The sequence below is a fragment of the Spermophilus citellus genome (assembly GCF_964194105.1).
Source record: "Spermophilus citellus genome assembly, chromosome: 2".
Lineage (NCBI taxonomy): Eukaryota > Metazoa > Chordata > Mammalia > Rodentia > Sciuridae > Spermophilus > Spermophilus citellus.
Window position 1 is genome coordinate 201,391,457 of NC_138183.1, and position 15,066 is coordinate 201,406,522.

Genomic DNA, 15,066 nt, shown 5'->3' on the forward strand with positions numbered 1-15,066 from the left:
ATTGTTGCCTCCTCATGTGGAAGGTATAGGCAGTCTCAAGGCAATTAGCTCTAATGGCCCCGGATGAGCTACAACAGTCACAGTGCCCACTCTATCCCCAACTCCAACACCTTTTTGTCTCTGAAGATGTTTTCAATAAAAATGAGTTAGTATGTCTTTTGGAATTGGCAAAGTAAGGAAACTAAAGAGTCTTCTCTTCTTATTCTCCTCCTGGTTTTAATACCATCCTTTATAGGACATCTTCAAACAAACAGCACTTATATAGTCTGGTACTGTAAACTCCTTATGTATCTAGCCACTTGATAAAAAGCAGGGATCAAGCTCAGCCAAAGCTATTATTTTTGGAAAAGATCTTGGTAAATCAAATGGTTCCTCTCACTCCAAGCTTCCCAGGAGGATCAGTTAGGAGCCTCACACCAACCCCTTGGTTGGACAACTATGGACTGTCTTCAAGGTATCATTTGCTATGGTTGCTGTGTCAGTCCAAGAAGATCAGAAAGTCTGAAAGGTAGTGATTTTCATAGTTTCATTGATGGCTCATTCAGACTGGGAAAACAATATCCAAAGGGCTATTTTTCCATTCTCCTGGGAGAGTTCTTTTATAGACTTCAGATTCAACCACTATAACACCTCTTTGCTCTTTTGAAGGTAAGATTATTTATCTGTGCCCTATGTCCCTGCTGTTGGTATATGTACAGCACTACTTATTCTCTCTCTCTCTCTCTCTCTCTCTCTCTCTCTCTCTCTCTCTCTGTACTTAATTATGCCAAGTAGGTGCTCAGGAATAGTCTAGTAATTGAATACATGCACAAATGAAGCTTAACATTATGGATGTTGGTTGAACTAAAGGTGGACATTTAGATCAATGGGGTAATGATAGCCCTATCAGCAACACATAGCCTTGCTTTACATATAAGTGAAACTGTGAGGAGGGCAAAAGGGTCAAGGTCAGGATGGGATCTCTCTTGTTGGACCCCTGGTGGGTAAGGAGGTGATTGTACTCTATTCACACTGCATTTGGAGGAAACTTCTTTAACTCTGTGCCAAAGATTAGTAGATTTGTTTGACTATTCTATATCTAGAAAAAGTAGAACTTGTCTTGGGAACATTTGGGTTTATAATAACTACCAAAAAGCCCTAAGAGTCCTTAACCAAAGAATGTTGAAGTTTTCCTATTTACAAGCACCTGCTTACACTCATACTATTTGATTCTCTTGGTGATGGGTAACCTAACCCATGTAATAGGAATTGACTATAGCCTCTGTGATCTACTTTCTTTTACTTGTTTATTTAGGTCCCCTTATTTTTAGATCTGTATTTTCCAAGTTTCTAAAAATCTTGCATTTGAGTGGTGCTTTGAGCTTGAGATCTAGCCTTGGTGACTCTGATATTACCCCCAAATCCTGTGCTTGTTAGGCATGGCTTACTTTCAGTTGATTTTCTGTATTTGATAAGAACCCCTTGACTAGGCAGCCTGGAATTAGTACACATTTCCTTTTGTTTTCTTATTCACTCAAAAGCACCAGGCTAAAGGAAAAAAAGAAAAGTTTCCAAGACTCATCTAGAGCCAAGACTTTCCCAGTGTGTTGTGTTCAAAATATCAGCGTATTTATGGACAAAGAGCTATCATATGATTGAACATGCTCTGACCAGTTGGAACAGTATATTTACCATGGCAAGGATCCTGAAGGAACTGAACTGAATTCTAGTTCATAGCTTATAGGAGGCACTGAAGGAAATGTTAATCTTTATAGGACCAAGACTTGAGATATATATATATATATATATATATATATATATATATATATATATATATGAAGGACTCCCAAGGCAGGAGCTCTGAAAAGCAACTGTTGGCTCTGAAAACCAACGTGATGGCTGTAGCTTTTGCTCTGGGGATTTGTCTATATTCATATTTTTTCACACTCTTTCTTGCATACCACTGACACCCTCATTGTGACTTCTTCCTTGTCCCATCTGACTGCTCTGGAACCTACTCTGTGGCCAAGGTCAATCAAATTCAGTATTGATCAAAGTTTTTTCTGGAGTGTGTCAGCCAGATAATGAAGCAGATCTGCCCTCACCCAGCATCCCTGAGGGTATACCCGAGCATATGTGAAGGATGCATTCTCCTGGTAGAAGCCAGACAGGGTATAAAGAAGTCATATTCCTGGGATTGTACATGGCCCCCAGTCATGATTTCAAGTACTCATACTCAATTCCAGAACTCTGTGGAGAACCTAACATGCCTATCATTTGGCCAAGCTACCAGTTGAGGGATCAGATCAGAGTAAGCAACATCATGGAATCTGACCAGCCGCTGTAGTCAAAAGATGATAACTTTGAGGAGGACAATGGGGTTAGTTTAGCTGGAAAGCTCAACCTAGATTTGACCTAACTTTTAAATTGGAATAAAAGTAAAAATTCAAGGTTTTTTTTTGTGATTGATCATTATTCTTATCGAAATTCTTAATGTATTAATTATAAATGTATATAGCACATAGAACTTATAGTGCATAATAAAATGCTTATAAGGAGGAAAAAATTATGGCCACAAAGAAGATATGACTCAAAACACAGGCACCTTTTCAGGAACAATGGAAAAGTGAACACATCACTAGCTTTGTGTGCCAAAGGTGTGATTCCAGAGCTGTTAGCTAACAGTGGGTTCTGTGTTGTCACTTAAGCTTTTAAAGTTTTTCTTTCCAGCCTGAAAGTGTTTTGGCTATTGTTCTCTTGGGATGTTGGTACAGATTTTATAGATATTTCTTAGATATTATGATCAGAAATATTGCCTCTCTTGTTCTATTGCACAAAAAGAATGAGTTAATTAAAACACTCAGTAGAAGGAATGAACTGCTTCTAATTGAACCTTAGTTTTTGTGCTTAGAAAAAAACATTTAAATGATTTCCATATCTTAAGATCATTTGAAAAAATGGTTTATAACACAAAGGAATTATTAGAACATCCTGCTCTAAAAAGCATTCCTGTAGTTTTATTATTTAGGAATAAAGAGTACATTTTCACATATATAAACCTAACTGACCCTCTCTGGTGCTGTCTGAGGTATAACTGTCTCTGTTGAAAGAGTTGGAAGCCTGAGATGAGGTGACCTACCTGAAATTACACATTGTGAGGTGCAGTCTAGCTTCCTAAGCATTCCTGGCTTGTCCTCTGACTGTTGAGGACATACCTTGGGGAAAAGGATGCTCTAAGAATTTTCTAAGTGAATATGGAGGCACCCAAAAACCTACAGAAAACCCACAGCTCTCAGCCTCCCAGTTCCCACACCTGGCATTTGTACAGTTGCATATGACATGTAAAATTCTTTCAGTATAACTTCTTACATAGTTGTTAGATGTGTGGGTGGGGGTGTACCAGGGATTGAACTCAAGAACACTCAACAATTGAGCCACATCCACAACTCTATTTTGTATTTTATTTAGAAACTGGATCTCATTGAGTTGCTTACAGCCTTGATTTTGTTCAAGCTGGCTTTGAACTCTTGATCCTCCTGTGTCAGCCTCCCGGGCTGTTGGGATTACAGGCATGTACCACTGTGCCTGTTTATGTTCTTATATATCATTCATTTATTCTTTTTCCCTTTCACCTTTGTTTCTTTTAGACTTTAGCTCTTATATTACTTCTTTTACCTTATTTATTTTTCTATTTATATTCTTTTACCTTAATTTTCCTTATCATACATCCTGTCTACCCCACCCTAATTTATGCCCATGGGCCTGGACCTGTTGCATCTTGTTTTCATTTCCTATCTTAAACTTCATGTTCTCTGTGGCAAATAAGAATGGAGGCAAACATGTGGTGGATAGAAAGCCATCCATTGTATACACAAAGAGAATGGGTTCCCTTTTTATCCCAGTACATCCCACAAAAACATACCCTGAGTCACAAAGTAGATTCCTACTAGCCCTTGATGATAATCCTAGTTCTATCTATAGTTAGCTTAGAATTCACAACGCTGTCTTAAAAATTGCCAGTTCATGCAAATCAAGTGAAGATAGTTAGAATTCTTTTGTAATATAGTACTATGTCCAAATAGCAAAAATTCTTTCCTGTAAGTCTCTTTCCAAAGGAGTAAATTTCAGTCAGGTGATCACCCTTTGAGATAAATGCATTATCCAGGATTTTTGGTTACAAATAACAGAAACTTAAGTTTGAACTAGTCCAAGCCCAGAATGGACCAGCAGGAAGAATCAGGATTTATCTCTGCCTTTAAACAGCATGAATCAGGGATGAGAATGCCACTTTTTTTTTTTTTTTTTTTTTTTGCTTTTGTTTGCTTTTGTGTGCATGTAGGCTTCACACTTACTTCTACTGCAAACCAGATTCTTCCATGTGGAGGAGAACATAGCCACTGGCAACCTCAGAACCTCCTAGCACCACCATTACCATGCTCTGTTCTCAAGTTTAAAGTTCAGAGAGGGGCTGGGGATATAACTCACTTGCCTAGCTTGTGCTAGGGCCTGGGCTTGAGCCCCAGCAATTCAAAATGAATAAATGAATGAATGAATATTCAGAGGAAGAGTTCCTATAGCCAAACCTGGATCAGGGCTAGGATATAAAGCTAGCTCTAAGAAGATGGCAGCCCTCACTCATGCCACATATTTATAATAGCAATGATGATCCTGGATTATTCTAGACAAACAAAGCAGAGCCCAGAAGAATTATCTGCAAAGAGCAATGCAAGTTTTTATCATTCATTTTCCTTAGCAGAAGAACAAAAGGAAGTCAAGTAGTCTCGGGTTTTCCACAGCTTATAAGATTTTTTTTTTGGGGGGGGGTTCTTAAATATTCCTTGATTTTATTACTAGTTGAAATGCAGCATTTCCCAAGGTGTGGAAACCTACTTTATTTCTTGAGCCTGACAGCATCCAGCTCTCTGTACATAAGGAGCTTATCAAAGGTGAACTCACTGCCCCAGGGGAGAGATGGTAGAGGTGGGAATGGTACTCTGCTTAGGTTGGTGTCCTTATACAAACTAAATTGCCCTTTATGTAGAAACTGTCCTTGCTGGGATCTCACTAGTCACCTTTTCCTGCTGGCTGCACATAGCCCTCTCTCCATCTTCTGACTGCTTTGCTAATTACTGAGACAAATTAATGATCATGATCAATTCCATGATTCCTAACTATGGAGCAACCTGCATGGCTGTTACACCTACCTGAAGCCTCTTTTACTTAGGGATGGCTTAGAAAACATGCCTCCTTAGGCCTTTGATTGCTTGAGCTATGTGTGAGGCCTGCACAGACCCAGTGGAGATAGTAATTGAGGTCCTTAAAGGGCCCGTAGGATGGCCTGCAAGAGTAAAGGAATTGTGTTGTCATTGTTCCTGAGGACACTGTGAACCATCATCCTCAAGGTTTAGGGAAGACCCTCAATAACAGTTCTTGTCTGTGTTTCATGTTTGCCTCCAAGAGATATGGATTTTAGAGGATGGGTTCCTTGTATCCCAGACTCTTGAGAGTCAAGCTTTGAAAGAGACAAAAGTTATTTGGTTTCCATAATCTTAGTTAAAGTTTACAAATTCACTTCAGTATATTTTCAAGATCTTCTTGTCCCGATTCAGTTTTGTGATACAAGAAAGGTAGTATATTTCCCAGTGGCATTCTTCAATCAAAAATCAAAAGAATATGAAAACATCTACTAATGTACAGATCACATAGGGTGTACAGATCACATGGCCCTCACAATATTTTTATGGAACTAACCTGAATTATAGTATCATAAGTACTTCTCATCATAAAAAAATCTTATGAGGAGATTGAATTTTCCCTCTGTTATTGCTTTTTAGCAATAACTGTTAACACAAAATAGGAGAAAATTTGATCAAATGCATGTGTAGCACAGTTTCATTCATCAGTCTTCCATTGGACATGTCTAGTGTGGGTACTAACGTCATTGCCTGAGTAAAAATTACCTCTTCCTTATGTGCATTCACCTGTGATATGAACATGCTTAACAGGGTAGAAAAGGTAAAATTCTTTTTAAAGTTCACCTGCCATCCCATAGAGGGGAGAAATAGAGTTGGCTTATAGCATTCTTTAGAATTTATTTGATTTCCTTCTTCTCAGGGAAATGTGGGTAGTGGTTCTCTCAATCTTCATTCATGTATGAGGAACTAGGCTATTGCTCTATCACTGAGTTACCTGAGAGTTACAAGACTTTTTCAGAAACTGTCCAAACCTGGAATCACTCAGAAACTTAGATATGTGACCTCAGTGTTGATCCAAGACTTCCACTGTAATTCCACTATTTGAATTAAGAGAGCAGATGTACCTTCTGAAAAAGTACCTTCTTAAAATGTTTCCCCACAAATTGGAATCACATTTTGATTACTATGTGGCTATTATGCCCTGATAATGCAGCCGTTTTATAAAGCAAGGATGACACCATAAAGTGATTGAATGTGTTGGCAATTTAGGCTAAGGAGTATAAGTTTCTTTACCCAAACTCAAATCCTCACCTTTGGCTAAAGAATATTGGCATTCAGAAGATCATTCTTTTTTTTTTTTTTAAAGGCTTTTACTTTATTTTTTTAAAGTTGTCCATGAACCTTTATTTTATTTATTTATATGTGGTGCTGAGGATCGAACCCGGTGCCTCACACATGCTAGGTCAGTACTCTGCCACTGAGCCACAACCCCCAGCCCAAGAAGATCATTCTTAAAAATCCTCTTCTTGGCCCTCTTCTCAAGTGCTTTCCCAGCTCTTCTCCAGGTGGAGATGGCATTTTACCCTAACCTGTTCTCTTCTGAAAGGCTGAAATTTTCTTAAGAAGTAAGTCCTATCTAGACAGTGAAAACATGGCTCTGTACCTCACCAAAACACAAGGATGGCAACACTGTAAAATTTTGTCTGGAATACCATCTCTATTTCAATGCTGTTTAATACTGAATAGAAGCTTGCTGGGTAACAAGTTTTGTGAGAAGAGCGCCGCTCTTGAGTACCGCTCTGCCTTGAGTACCACTGCCCAATGGACCAGTATAACTACTGGGAGAGGATCATACCCTTGAGTCTGTTAGGAAAAGAAAATACAAGAGTCACTGTCCTAATTCCTTGAGCAGTGCTTCTAGATTTTAAAATGTATCTTAAATACTCAAGAAAAAATATTTTTGTAAGACACTATGGTTAAAGTAATGTTTCCTTGATCATACCTCCCAATTTCACTTTCTATAGCCCAGACTCTTCTCCAGAAGATGGCACTATTAAAAGACCACCAGGTGACATTTTGGATACTTTTTCTATTTATTTTTATAGATATGTAAATAACTACGGGTTATATTTTCTGGTATGATGCCACGTGATTTTTTTTATATCTTTTTTTATTATTCAATGTCTCTAAGTACCTATCTCATGTTTTAAAATACTACAAATTATTCAGATTATGGATGAACCATTGTTTATATAGCCGCTCTCCCATTAAAGACATTTTCCACCTTAAGTGAGTAATCCTATAATTAGAATATATAAAACAAAATTTATACTTGATCTGCTCCTCAATTAACCTGTAACAACAGAAAGCATACTAATTTGCTATATAGTAATCTGGGCAAATTGTCCACTTGTGTATTGTTAAAATACTTTGTGCCTTAGTTCCTTTATTTGTAAAATAGGAATAAAAATGGCATCCATCTCATGAAGTCATGGGAAGGATTAAGTGACTTAATGCACATAGTGCTCTCATCAGTGCCTGGCAAGTCTTGGGTGCTACGTAAGTAATTGCTGTCCATTGACAGCACTGTGCTTACACCATACCATATGGGTTTCTTAGAATTACTTTAGCCCCTCTTATCCATCAGCCTTAGACATATTTTGTGAGCATCACACAAAAGCAATGCTTTTTACTAGGCTGTGTTTACTTTAAAGGTGTCCTCAAGGAAGTTGTGGATCCAGTTTGTTTTGAAAACAGAAGTGGTTTCTCTCTTGCCCAGGAATAAGTTGTCTCTCCTAAGCAGTTTGATTTTCCCTTACTGATCCATGCGTCTTTTAACTGACCATGTTCTCTTCTATTGGCACTAGAGTGAATCCAGATTTTTGATCCATTTCTAGCATATGATATGAATTTTAGGGCATACATTTTGCCTCTTAACTGATGATTCTAACTTGCTTTCTTAACCTTATTTGGGGGTCAGTTATTACAAATGGCTGACCTTCTGGGAGTTTGGATGGGTTGACCTTTTATTATAATGAGGGACTGTTTTGAATGAGTTTTATTATCAGTTCAGGTAGTAGCACACACATGGAGGTCAGGGGAGCAAAGCAGGGAAAGAGAGGACTTGTGAACCCCTACTTTCATTGGACACAGAGTGCTATCCAAACTGATTTTCCATGGGAAACTTTAATTAGTGGGTTAAAGAAACAGGCAGTAGATTCAAGAAGTGACTGAGAGGTGGTTACTTTAATTGCAGGCATATGTCTAAATGGTCCCTTTAAAGGAAGGGACCATTCCTTCCAGCCTGATAAACAGAAGAGATGCTTCTGAGTTGTCTCTGATCTCTAGCTGGAGCTATTCTGGTGGAATATATTGTTGGAAACCGTATTAAGGGACTGAACCCTGCTTCTGGTGTGAAAAAGTTCGACATATATTTTTATATTTCTATTTTATATTGCCAAGACAATATAAAATTATAAGTACTCACTAAAGAAGCATATTGCAAGCCACTTGAATACAGCACAGTGGGGGTGGTGGCTTGCTGGAGTCGTGTAGAAGGATCTACCCTTTTGCCTTCTCCCCATTTCCTACTGGACAAGTTACACCACAGTGCTGGGTGATCCATGAACATGCTGACTTTGGCCCTGGGGTCTGATGTGCAGAGTGTCAGTTGGAGGTCAGTTATTACAAATGGCTGAACTTCTGCCCACTAAAAATCATCATAGTGATTTTTTTTTTAGTTTTAGATGGACACAATAACTTTATTATTTTATTATTTTTATGTGGTGTGCGGATCGAAATAAGGGTCTCACACATGCTAGGCAAGTGCTATACTACTGAGCCACAATCCCAGCCCATCATTATGAATTCTTTAACAGAGGATTTCCCCTGCTATTAAGAATTTCCTATTTTTCCTTGTCAGGTTCTGAGATAATATAGGTTATGCTGTATCCTTGGATGCTAGGCAGAAAATTTGGCCATGTTAGAGTTCCTGAAATATTAATTAATGTCAAAACAATAAACTGCCCTTGGCAAAAAAGAAGTCATTTGTGATTGTTAAAGCGCTTTGTCTGGTGCATGAAAGAACTTCTATAACAATGGACAAAACTCAAGCTTGAGCAAGGCAGGAATAAAAGGCAGTGGTGTGGCAGCAGGCTCCATGCGCCATGTGCCATCTAGACAGTGCCTGGCACAGGTGCCCTGGGAAGCGCTCCTGGGCTCAGCTTCCCACAGTTTCTTCAACAAAAATCCAATGCTTCTCTCATTAGTGAGATGCCAGGGCTTGAATGTGGAATGGTTGGTCCCTATTTCTGCTCTAGAACTGAGAATGACTCTGCCACCTTATCTCACCTAGGTAGTATCTTGGGGAGGGGTAGGATGAAGGAGGAAGGAGGGGTTCTTTCTCACAGAGAGAGGTTGGAAAGCCCACTTGCAATGTTGAAATGCAGAGAAATAGGTCAGGACAAGGTGGGCCAACCCTGGGCCTCTCTGTCTTGCCTATTTGCATAATATTGTCTTTCCTCTGGGGTAGAAAATACCTGCTTCATGAATATTGGAGCATTGATGTCATGGACCAGCCCAGATTATGAGGATAATAACTTCCACATTTAGCAATGACATCTACTTTTTCAGACTATCAACCCACTATTGTAGGCCCCTTGCTTCAGCCTGTCATTTGATATGCAGGAAGTGTCCACTGGTGGTATTGGGGCCAGTTCAATGCCATTAGCAGCTCCTTCTCTCCTCCCTGCCTATAACCAGGTCAGACACACCCTAGAAAGTGACAGTTCCTATATCTCTATGTTCAGAACATTTTATAAGATTCTGTCTCTACTCTGCCATTTTACATTCTCTCCCTTTCCTCTGTTTTCTGTAGTTTTTGGCTATTTGTATTTCCTGTATTTTCCCTCTGCTTAGCTCTTTAAGATCTTCTATCTCTTATTTAGGTTCTACTCAAGATGTTTCTATGTAGCTTGCTTCTGTATCTTTCTATGCTACAGAAATATGGTATACCAATCTGGCTGCCAAAGTCTTAATCAGGGTTAGAATTTCGGTGGGAAGAGATGTGTATGTAGAATGATGTTCAGGATGGGCCTCCATGCTGCAAGATGTGCATGGGCTCTGAAGAATCTTGCTGTGAAAATTCCCAAGATCTGTGTAGGAGTTGTTCCCACACAGTTCCTTAATGAATGGTACCAACTCCCTTGGTCTCAAAGAGCAGACCCTCAATGGATGCAGTGGCAATTTCTGTAATCCCAGCCACTCTGGAGGCTGAGGCAGGAGGATCACAAGTCCAAGGCCAACTTCAGCAAATTAGCAAGGCCTTAAGCAACTTAGTGAAACCCTGTCTCAAAAAATAAAAGGGGCTGGGGATGCAGTTCAGTGGTAAAATACTCCAGGGTTCAATCCCCAGTACCAACCTAAAAAAGAATAGACCCTCATTGTTGCTTTGACTCTGGCAGGCTGTGCCTTTAGCTGAACCAGACCCAGCACGTCCAGTCAAGCCAAGCACTGCTGGCCTGGAGCTTTGTGGAGGCCTCCAGGCCAAAGGTGAGGTCATCAGGGTGGTTGCACCACTTCCAAGGAACACACCTTTCAGTGGCATGTGGTCTGATCTTCCTTGTAGTAGTTTTGCAATCTGTGGCTTCCTGTTTTGGTAGATGGTTTTGCACATATAATCAATGAAACTGTCTTCACAAATTGCATACACTACACACTCCATTTGAAAGCAAGTAATGTTTTTCTAGCTTTGTAATTGTATTCTTTCCCCTCTCTTTAGTCCCAGGCAAATCACCATGGTGCTGCTAGTAATGAAACCTACCAGGAACGCTTGGCACGTCTAGAAGGAGATAAGGAGTCCCTCATATTACAGGTGGGTGCTTTTGGATGGAAACCAGTTTACCTGTTACCTGTAGCTCTGTATCTTCCCCAAGCGATAGGGGCTTTCTCTGTTGGAGTATTCCTGCTCCCAGAGTGTATGTTTTTCAAACAGTCTTTTTCTAAAAGCAGAAAGTAACTGGGAAGCACAGTTTAGCAGACTTGACTTTGGAGGACTGTGATTCATTCATTTATATTATACACCACTAAGCACCTGCCTCTACACACTTGAAGCCTTGTGGCCAGGCTGATGACCTGGTGCTAAGAATGAACAAAATGGGTCCTGTCCTTAGGATCACAGTCTTGTAGGGGAGATGAGATCATCTTCAAATCACTAATAAAATGTCTCTGAGTGATGCAGGCCTCAGAGTAAACGCTAACAGAATCAAGTCCAAAGTGTCTGAAGCTAAATCTAGACTGATCACATTGATGCCAAATCCCCTGGAGCTGGTAAAATGGGCTAAGCCTTTGGTGGCTTTCTTGCTTCAAACAGAGGAACTCCTAAACTTCCCATAGAGAAAGTGAGCCAAAGAAACTTTTTCACTTCTGAAAACCTGTGTTGGTACTGTATGAAGTTAGACTTTCTCACAGGAAGGCTGTTACTGAAGCAGGAGCTCTGCTGTGTTAGCCTCAAATACATAAATCAATTTAGCAAGGTTTGAGGTCTGGTATGCATCAGACATTAATTGACAATTGGAGAATATAAAGATTAATATCCTAATCATATCTCCTTAAAAAGCGTGAAGGGTGATGAATAAGACTGGCGGTGGAATAGAGGAGGAGATTTGCACCCTACTTTTGTTCTTTTTACTCCAAGGATTTTAAAATAACTCATTCATTATAAAATAATTGAGTATCTACAAGTCATCTTTCAGATACTGGTTTTAGGTGCTGGGTATACAACTGTGAACAAAATAGATCAAGTCCCTGTTCTTGTAGAGAGATAGAGAGAGGCAGGGAGTAGGATGGGGTAGGGAGAGGACAGTAATAAACAAACCAATAAATAAAATATTTCTGGTGGTGATAAGTATTCAGGAGGAAAGTGAAGCCAGATAAGGAAGTTAGGGAAGGCCTCCTTGTCAGGAGGAAGCTAAGAGGGGAGCTGTGCTGATACTTGGAGAAGTACATTCCAGCAGAGGCAGTAGTCAGTCCAGCCCACACACTGAGGCAGGAGTATGCTTAGTGTGCAGAAAGAACAGCAAGGGCCATCATGTCTACAGTCCCTACTTTGAAGAAGTAGGGAGCCATCTGAGAGTAGCATGGCCAGATTTTACTGCACAGATGTTTTGAAGAATGTCTACTTTGAAACTCCATCCTAATGACATGATTAATAAAGAAGTATTCAATTTAGAATTTTGTAGTAAACAGTATGAAATTGCGAACTTTTGAACTGGGACCCTTTGTGATTGAAATAACACGTTTCTATTTAGAGAGGGTTATAATTTAATAAAGAAATCCTGTGTCAAAATGCTGTTACATTCATTTTTTAAAATTTCAAATTCTTGAATAATCTGTGTTTAGATAATCTTAACACAGTTGGGAAGCTACTTTCCAGGAAGCAGAAGTTGACCCCAGTGGTTTCTAGGCAAGCTTGTGGACAGACTCTCAAAGCAGCTTTTACATGCTCGCTCCTGTTCCTGTTTCTTGGGGGCCTCTGGAGTTGGTTAGACAGATCCTCAGTGGGGTATAGCCTCTTGCTTAATTCCCACAGCAGTTTAGCCAGACTGAATTAATTTGAGTCCTTGGTCCAGGATGTGTTCCTATTTATTTTTCTATTCATAGAACACAAGACAAACATATATTAACAAAATAGTTTGCTTCTAGGATTAATGAGAAGCAAAACGAAAATCTTTGTCTAAATTATAGTGTAATTCCTTTAAGGCAAAGATTTTCATCCTCCCACCCCCTTTTGTATCCCTCTTTACCTAATATTATGCTCAGTATGTAGAAGGAGTTCAAAATATATTTGTCTTTATTGAATGAAGGTTACATTGTAGGAACTTTATATGTTTTGTGTTTATTTTCTACACCTCACTATTCATAATATTTAGTGTAGAAGTCTCGAGTTCCCTTTAGTCTTATGTGCAGCTGAACTATGAGCTATAGAATTCTGGAGACTATATATTATTCCTCAGGGTATCACTAGCACATGGCCCCAAGGCATAGTGTAGACATATAGGTGTTAATCCTCATAATGGGATTAACCATAAAACATCCTTTCCAAACAAGAACTCTTGAGTCCCAGAAAGCAGAACCAATCCTCCAGAATCCTACTCTTTTGAAAGTGGAATTAGTAGTTGAAATGGGTACCAACAGTATTGAACAAGGAAAAAAACAAGCAACAAAAACACAAAAAAGGTTTATTGTTTGAGATGGGTTTAGTTGACAGAAGGAGCCCAATTTTTTAATTAAAATTGAAATATTAACAAACCATGCATCAATGTCAGGAATATGTTTCAATAATTCATTCATTATTTGAGAACATAAACATGGAAGGATTAAAGCCTGTTAGTTTAGATTCATTTCTTTTTAAATGGAAACTTTCTAAGTCGTACAGTTTATTTAAACACTCATAAATTAACTCACATTATCTCTTTCATGCTCCATCTATCATTCCATTATAGATTGAGAAATAATTTAGAATAATCTATTTGTGAACAACAATGACTCCACCCAAAAAGTATTACCAACTATTGATTTCTTTGCTTTTGGGAGGCCACCTATTCTCTTATTCATCTTCCTGATTTGAGGTATCTCCTAATGAAAGGAAGGAAGGAAGGAAGGAAGGAAGGAAGGAAGGAAGGAAGGAAGGAAGGAAGGAAGGAAGGAAAAGAAATAGAAGACTATGAAAACCCTCACAGTATGTATTTAGGGCATAATTTAAATAACTTATTATAAGTGGGTTTTTATTAATGTTTTCCATAGAGAATCTCAGGGTTCCTCAGAAAAATGACTCTTTTCTACCACATATGTGCAGTGTGGCTTCTGTATACGAATGACTTAAAGTCATGTTTTGGCCTGTGAAGCACAAAAACCTCTCTGGAGCCAAGTTTTGTCAGTGCTAATACATGCCCTTTGCATCCCACATTCCTTAATTACTTCAAAACACTTGCCTGATAGGTGAGTAGTCCTCACACCCTTGAGAGAGGTTAGGTCATTGGTTGGTTTCCATAGAGGTTTGGATTGCTCTTCCACATGAGGTGGCAGAAGCTCTGGCAAGCCAGCTGAGATATGCCTTGAGGTCGCACTGCTCTGTTAGAGGAATTAGGAGCAGGAGTCCAACCTAGAGGCAGCTCTCCTGGCTGTTGGGTGCTTTTCTCTGAAGTCTGTCAAGAGCAGGAATGTGACCAACATCGTATGGGCATTGACCAAGACTACCTGGTAAGGTAAGAATCCAACTAGTGTTGCCTTCATCCAGGACACTTCCCCCACCTTCTACTCACCTAAAAGAAAAGCTGTTCCTCCTCACACATGAGTCAGTGTTGCACTTTCACTGCTCATACTCAGTGGGGAAACTTTGCTCTCATACAGTCCCTGCCACTCTATTGTTTGGTGCTTTATTTCCTGGAACAGGTGAGCGTTCTCACAGACCAAGTGGAAGCCCAAGGAGAGAAGATTCGGGACTTAGAAGTGTGTCTGGAAGGACACCAGGTGAAACTCAATGCTGCTGAAGAAATGCTTCAACAGGTAAGGTCAGGTGGAGTGGAAGGGCACTGGGCTTGAATCAGCTCCTGTGTTAAAGCCCTCTTCTGTGCTCTGCTTACTTTCCCAGCCCGCCTGGAGGTAGAACTGGCTGCTCAGTGTGCAGTGTTTAGACAGCAGGTGAAACCAGCCCAGAGTGAGGGTGGAGAAGGGCCAGCCTGAGAGGAATAACTTGCTGAGCTGGTTAGACGGATTCCTAGGCCACACTTTCTCCAGGCCTGGTGCTGAGAGCTCCACTGGCTGTGTCACCCTGCTCTTATCACAGGAACCACAGTTTGACTGCTAGTGGCACCTGGGTTTTAGAATGTCAATT

The 15,066-nt window shown here is 39.8% G+C and overlaps 1 protein-coding gene across 23 annotated transcripts in view; it reads left to right on the plus strand.

Annotated features, from left to right (window-relative positions):
* The window catches only part of PPFIBP2 (PPFIA binding protein 2), a gene marked incomplete at its 3' end in the record, with an annotated part of 145,044 nt that overhangs the window by 73,377 nt on the left and 56,601 nt on the right, over positions 1-15,066 (plus strand). For all 23 annotated transcript variants that reach the window (XM_081279528.1, XM_081279519.1, XM_081279509.1 and 20 more), the window contains 2 exons: positions 10,954-11,046; positions 14,625-14,738. In XM_081279528.1, coding sequence (XP_081135654.1) covers positions 10,954-11,046; positions 14,625-14,738 — 207 coding nt within the window. The remainder of the gene's footprint in view (positions 1-10,953; positions 11,047-14,624; positions 14,739-15,066) is intronic.